We start from the raw sequence: 7,074 nt of genomic DNA, 5'->3' as shown, positions 1-7,074 counted from the left end.
GCTCTTCCTGGGTTGATTTTTGCAAATGTTAGAAAAAATACTAGGTCCATAAAATTCGTGTTTCGTAGTAACATTGGCAGCCTGACCAGCGAGGGGGTGGGGAGCAGAGCATGAGGAGAAATTACTATGTAATTTCTTTTCATAGGAAGTCTGCATTTCAAGACCATATTTCCCCAAGCACTCTTCCCAGCAGTTCTTACAGAGAAAAATAAGGTCAATAGCTGCTCATACTTTCTGGAAATGAAAGAAATCAATATAATCCAGTGCGCTTGCCCATGTCCTTACATTGGGGAAGCAACCTGGCAGCACCAGGAGTCGAGTTGCTGGGCTCCAGTTTAGCTCAGCTACCACCTCGCTCCCATCTGAGGAGGCTCCACATCCATTTGCTGTTATGGTTTGGCAACAGGCACTCTTGCTTTAGCAGCATATCTTGGATCTCTCCACATTTCTTGCTGCATTCATTCTCCTTCCATAGCACATTTTCTTTTGGGGCATGTCCTAGTTCCTGGAGGAGATGTTCTTATGCTTGGAAGAAGAGCCTGAAAACGAATCAGGAACAACTATGGTTGGAAGGGACAGTTGGAGGGCTCTGCTCCAACTCCTGCTCAAAGCAGAGTGATGTTAGAGTTAGCTCAGGCTGCTTGGGCCCTTGTCCTGTCACATTTTTTAACTTCTCCATGGATGGAGAGTTTCACAGCTTCACTTATTCTAGTGTTTGACCAGGCTCAGCATGACTGCATTTTCTCTTATGTCTAGTTGCCATCTCCCTTGCTGCAACATGTGCCTGTTGCCTCTTGTGCTTTCACTGTGCACCTCTGAGTCTGGCTCCAGCTCCTCTACACCCCGTCTATTAGGTAGTGGAAGAAATATATGGACAGAAAAAGGAAAGAAAAAAACCCAAGCCTGCTTTAAGAAGACTTAGTCCTGCCTGTACAAATCCACACTTCCATTGGAGTGCTTTCAGTGGGGTGAAACCCACAGGCCAATGACTTACTGGGTGTAACACTGCCGTTCTGCTCTTCAGGTTCACGCTGGATTGCTGTACCAGGAGAACTTCGTGGGTATGAAGAAGCCCATAAGCGGTATGGCCGCTTACCATGGAAAGCCCTATTTGAACCAACCATCAAGCTCCTTTCACAGCCACTTGTCATTTCCCCGGTTATGGACAAAATGATCCATCACCCAGCCTTCTCCAGTCCAGGAAAAAGCCTGTGGTAAGACCCATGAATTAAATTGCAGTGTGAAGACCACTGTTCCCTCAGCTTCAGACCCTTCCTCTGACATGCTGACATGGAGCGCAGGCTGCTGCTGCGGCTTCTGCTCAGTAAATACTTACTATGGAGAGAGAGGGAATAACAGAAGTGTTTTTAAAATTTTTTTTCTGTCAGCAACTTTTTTTTTTGTAATTTAGAGTGGCTTGGCACAGCAAAACTGTCTTGTAAGCACATCTGCTTATGAGGAGGAGCTAGCTGTATGTGGCCTGTCTCCATCTGTGTGGAAACCATCCCCTGACAGCACGGCCCTACAGCAGACACTCGTTTGGAGAAGCTCCACTGACCTGAGCCAGGGTCAAAGCATTAGGTCCCGTGGAGGAAGCTTTGTCTGGGGCAAGAGTGCCTGGTGTTACGGGTAGCAATCGGCTGAGAAGAGCTTTTCTCCATGTAGACTGCAGTGTAGCACCGTCTTAGAAAGTATACAACATGCATAAACCAAACCAGCTTTGGGAATGAAAAAGAGATTGGTCCTGGGGACGGAATAAGCACATGCTGTAAACTGATGGATGTTCTTCTTTAACAGTCCACTGATATGTGACGGTCAAAGATTTCTGAAGCATGGAGAGACCTTCAGGTGGCCAGCGCTGCAGCAAACACTGAAAGCTGTAGCAGAAAACGGAGCTACAGCGTTTTATGAAGGACAGATAGGAAAGGCCCTGGTGGAGGACATTAGGAAGGCTGGTAGGTAACAGCTATAGTTAATACTAATAGACAGGCCTTTTCCCAGCAATTGGTTAACAGTGAGTCGGTACCAGGAGAAAGCCAACACATGCCATTTGCTTGCCACTTGGGGTGGTACCTGGCATGGGAAGGGGCCACCTTTCCCCAGTTCTTATAACTCAGGCCCAGAAGCAGGGCTGAGCGCCACCCACTGCTCTGGCATTCACCCACAGTGCTCACGCACTGGTGTCTCCAACTCCCTTAGGCTTTGTAATGTCTTGGGGTTTGGCAGTAGATGAGGACACATGAAGACATTGCTGTGCTTGGTGGAACAAATTTGGAGTATACAGGGATGGCTCTTTATAAGCTTTACCAAGGCTCTGATGTAGCCAGCCCATAGCACCTAGTAGAAGTTAATGCGCTAATGCTAGCTACCCATCTGGTTTTCTGTTGAAGGGTCCAGTATCTCACTGGAGGACCTTCAGGCATACAAAGCAGAGGTGTCCTCAGCTCTGAACATTACCCTGAACAATCACACCACAGTGTTTTCTCCTGGACCACCCATGGGAGGTGCTGTGCTCATGTTCATCCTCAAGATATTGGAAGGTAAATTCCTAAGGGGAAAGGGACAGCAAGAGGTTTGCAAAGAGTGTTGCTCTAGAACAGTTGAAAAGTTAATGGGGAGAAATGGAGTTGACAAGCCAAAATGGGCCCCAAAGCAGCAGTGCGACCATGCTATGCAGCAGGATGATGAAGTGGCTCATTCTTACAGTGGGTCAGCATCATTATAGCTGCTGCAAAGGCCAAAGGATACATGATTTTCCCAAGGCTTCAAAAAGAATTGAAGTCACAGCGGAAATTAGTACTTGGTTGTTTCTGTGCCCGCAGGCTGCTAAAGCATAGGGGAAACTTGATAAGAACTGGGATGGGAAAAGGAGGTTCCTTTCAAATTTTTTTTTTACAGTTCTTCAAAAAATATTGCCTTGGGTCTATTAACAAAATTATTTCATCCTGCTCTGTAGAGTATAAACTCCATGAAGCGTCACTGACGACACCCCAGGAGAAGGTGGAAACCTACCATCGCATTGCAGAGGCCCTGAAGTTTGGCAATGTGCTAAAACCCCATATTAGTGACCCAGCCTTCTCCGAAGCTCAGGTGAGCCAGTATGGTGCATAAGGGCAGCCACAGACACCCACAGCACTGGTAGCTTCTTCTAGATGGCTGCTTGACAGAGAGGGAGCAGGGAAGTCCATTTCCTGCCTTTTTTTTTTTAAACCTGCATTGTCACCAACTTATTTTACCTATGTGCTAAGCCCTCAAGCAGGCTACCTATTGCCCAGACTATCCTGCCAGCACAATGCTACAGTACCAAGCGATGCTCTGACACCCTCCTGCTTTGCAGCCATGGAAGGAAAGAAACTATTTAGAACTGCTAGTCAAGAGCAATGCTGCTCAGTTGGCCAAGGCAGAGGCAGGATTAGGCCATTTGCTTTGTCTGCAATTTCTGTTCCGCTGTAGGCTGGTGCTCACTTGCCTGATAAAGGATGTGCCAATGCTGAGGTGCCTCAGTACTGACCTTGTTTCATTTTCTGTGATGAGAGTGGCCTGGGGATTCAGGCTGGGGCTGAACACTGCCAATGCTCTGCCAATGCAGGTCCCCAAGGTCTGACTATTGGGGCTGAATCCCCCAGGCTTCCTTGTGCCCAAAGAAAGACGTGCCCAAAGAAAGACATGCCTGTGCTTTAGTGACACAAGCTCAGTGTCCTTGCTGTGATTGCAGGTGACTGTGGGCACTATGCTGTCTGACAAGATTGCTGAGCTTGCCAGAAGCCGAATAGATGACCATGGTGACCATCCACTCAACCATTACAACTTGTTGGAGTCCATCTACAACCACAGATACAAAAGCAAGGGCACAAGCCACATCTCTGTGCTTGCTGCAGATGGCAGTGCCGTGTCCGCCACCAGCACCATCAACTACCCGTGAGTAGCAAAGGGCTTGATAATTGAGTCACATAGGCCATGTATCAGGTTCACAGGGTACCTGCAAGAGCTGTTTACCAGAAATGCAAAACCCTTGGGCTTCACAGATTTAGGCATTCTCTTACTCATGAATGCCTTTTTCATGTGACAGCAAAGGCCTTTGAGCATCAGCCCAAAGGAACATCACAATTCACGAACATGTAACAACTTGCTGAGCTCTGCTGAGTTTCTGTGAGTTGGGCAAATCCTCACTTCCACTACTAACAGGGAGCTTATCTCTGGCTCCAGCACAGCAGCACAAACAGCTTTTGGACACCGTGGCTGGGGCAGTTGCAGGCTGGGAGGAGACAGAGGTAAACCACAGGGTGCCATGTTCAGTTAATGTCATCCACAACAGGAGAGGACTGGTCACTGAAAGGCTACTTCTTTCCCCGCTGCAGGTTTGGCTCCTTTGTGTATTCTAACCAAACCGGGATCATTTTAAATAATGAACTCGCTGATTTCTGCATAGCAAACAGAAGCATTAAACCAGGTGAGCATTCTCACCCTCAAAATAAAACACAAGGCCAGGAGGTGGATATGCAGGCCATGTACAACGGGGAAGGGACTATCTGTAAACTGCAGGTACTCTTTCCTTTCCTAGGTCTGGATGAGAGCAAATTTGTTTCAGACTAACAGAGGATAAAGCCCTGTAATGTGTCTTGTCTACTCACATATGGCCTTGCATGGAAACATGGGAGTTTTGGTTTCTGGCCAGGGAAATCAGAGATTAAAAAAAAAAAAGCTGAAGCTGATCATTGATTGATGGAGAGGGGAGGGAGGAAGTGAAGAAAATACTGCTAAGACAAGCTTGCTGATTTTTTAGGCTCATCTATGAAAAAGTATATAGTTGCATGCACAATCAAATCAGTAATGCCATAGGCTTACACTGAGTTCTGTAACACAGCACTGTTGATGCAGAGACATTGCTTTGTGAAATCAGTTATCCCTGATGCAATCTCCCTTGGGTCTGCTGTGAGAGAGGACATCAGTACTGCAGTGGCAGGATTGCTGCTAATAGTTCCTTGGCTGGGCTGAATGAGCTGCAGCAAGTCCTGAATGCTTGTAGCATGCCCTGCACCAAGAGATGCTTCCTATTTAGCCTCTGCCATAAAGGTCCAGTTTCTTGCGAGATGGGGTCTCAGCACAAAGCAGCTAGTTTTTGAGAAGACTTGAGCTTCTTGAGGAATGAGCAGCAGCTTGGTTTTCCATGGGGAATGCAAGAAAAGTGAGGTAGATAAACTTGTGTGTCCGTTAACAGTCACATGGGAGGAACAGTACTCTCTGCCTCTGCTCTAGGAGAGAAGCCTCCCTCGGCAATGGTGCCTTCCATTCTCATCTCCAAGACAGGAGACATGCTGGTGATTGGAGGAGCAGGCGGGGCCTGGATTATCAGTGCTACTGCTATGGTGAGTGAATGCCTTCCACTGAGCAAGGGGAGCGCACGCTGTCCTGAACAAAAGGAATTACTTGCTGCTGCTAGTACTGCTATGTGGAAGGCAGCAGTGAAGAGGGCCTGCTGCAGACTCAGTCTATCCTCACCTTCTTGCCTCTAGCATTTCTGTGGGAAGTGCCAGCTGCCTCTCTCAATTGTTTTTTGAAAGCGAAGAAGTTAGAATAATCAAATAGCAAGTTAAGGAAATTATTAGGAAGAGAGGTATTGCCCAAAACTTTGGGGCCCCCAAAATAAACTGATAAGTTACGTGACGGAAACAACAAGAAAAACAGAAAACCACAACCACACATATACACAGAGTAACAAATCTTAACGAAACAGAGCTTGCCAAAGCATGAAGCCTAACAAACATCTTGTTCAGCAGTCAAGAAATAAAAACAGATAAGGCCACAAGAGGAAAAAGAGGACTTTTTTTTTTTCATCTTTCTTCAATCAGAGAGAAACGTGGGAACGAGTCCATGCTAGGACCTGATCTAAAAACAGCAAGAACAAGTGTCAATAGAAAGATATAAGATCGATCAGTAGCTATTGAATTTAAGGACACCACTTTGGCTCAGGGAAAGCTTTCTGGGAAGTATCATTATGTGCTCACCCTGTTCTTATATTTGCCCTGAGCATCTGGTGTTAGTCACCGTGAAGACAGGAGACTAGGCTAGTAGGACTTCTGGTCTGACTCAGCGTAGCCTCTCTTACAGTCCAAGTTTGCACCATCCTGCAGACAGGATTTACAGTAGAACTGGTCTGGCTTAACACCAGTGCAGAGGATGGCAGCATGTGACCCAAGTTCTTTATTATTCAATATCTCCAGTCAGTCAGTGTGGGATTTGTTTCACTGCAGGCGATTATAAACAAGCTGTGGTTCGGCTATGACTTGGAACATGCCATTTCAGCTCCCATCATGCATACTGAAGGCGACAATATCCTGTTTGAGGAACATTTCAGTGAGGTGAGTGGCCTCGCTTGGATCTTCTTGTCTTCTCCTTTTGGTGAGAAGGAGATTGCTTCTGTAACTCTCCTGAATAATCTGTATTTTGCTTCTAGCTAACCTCCTTCTTGCTTAAATCTCACTTTCTCAACCTGACCCCATATACACATCCTTCATTTTCACACCTGGCAATGATAAGACCTCAGGCCCCTGCCCGATTCACTCCATTTCCTCTTCTCTCCCCCCCTACAGGAGGTTAGGAGCGGCCTGCTGGGAAGAGGACATAAAGAAAAGAAAGTTAAATTTGCAATGAATGTTGTGCAGGGAATTTCCAAGGAAGGAAAATGCATCTCTGCTTACTCTGATAAAAGGAAGCTGGGGAAGTCAGCTGGATATTAGCATGAAATGCCATCACAACTCACAAAACCACAGAGATAACTAGATTCAGAACATGCTTTGGCTTGGACATGCCAATGTTGCCTGTTCCCATCAGGATGCCTGCTAGAGTTTGGGCAAAATTTGTGATTACACCTAATTCCAGTAGACTGCAAGTCACCCTCAGGCAATACAGGTCAACCAGCCTTGTTTAGAGCTACACCCTCCATTACTTATGTGATATATGGAAAAACATGTTTCTTGAGCACATCAGCTATTTAGAATAAGAGAATACAAAGTGGGAAAGGAAAATTGGTCCAAAACCCGCTGGGAACACTGTGAAATGACCGAGCTGTATCTT

At 46.4% G+C, this 7,074-nt stretch overlaps 1 protein-coding gene across 1 annotated transcript in view; it reads left to right on the top strand.

The window, feature by feature from the left end:
* The window catches only part of GGT5 (gamma-glutamyltransferase 5), an 18,915-nt gene extending 12,178 nt beyond the window's left edge, over positions 1 to 6,737 (top strand). Inside the window, exons 4-12 of the mRNA XM_009572351.1 lie at positions 1,025 to 1,214; positions 1,798 to 1,955; positions 2,391 to 2,540; positions 2,957 to 3,090; positions 3,716 to 3,918; positions 4,359 to 4,450; positions 5,257 to 5,366; positions 6,252 to 6,359; positions 6,591 to 6,737. Coding sequence (XP_009570646.1) covers positions 1,025 to 1,214; positions 1,798 to 1,955; positions 2,391 to 2,540; positions 2,957 to 3,090; positions 3,716 to 3,918; positions 4,359 to 4,450; positions 5,257 to 5,366; positions 6,252 to 6,359; positions 6,591 to 6,737 — 1,292 coding nt within the window. The remainder of the gene's footprint in view (positions 1 to 1,024; positions 1,215 to 1,797; positions 1,956 to 2,390; positions 2,541 to 2,956; positions 3,091 to 3,715; positions 3,919 to 4,358; positions 4,451 to 5,256; positions 5,367 to 6,251; positions 6,360 to 6,590) is intronic.
* Positions 6,738 to 7,074: the final 337 nt, after the last annotated feature.

The sequence above is a fragment of the Fulmarus glacialis genome, unplaced genomic scaffold (assembly GCF_000690835.1).
Source record: "Fulmarus glacialis isolate BGI_N327 unplaced genomic scaffold, ASM69083v1 scaffold1592, whole genome shotgun sequence".
Lineage (NCBI taxonomy): Eukaryota > Metazoa > Chordata > Aves > Procellariiformes > Procellariidae > Fulmarus > Fulmarus glacialis.
This window is presented reverse-complemented; position numbering and strand designations above follow the sequence as displayed.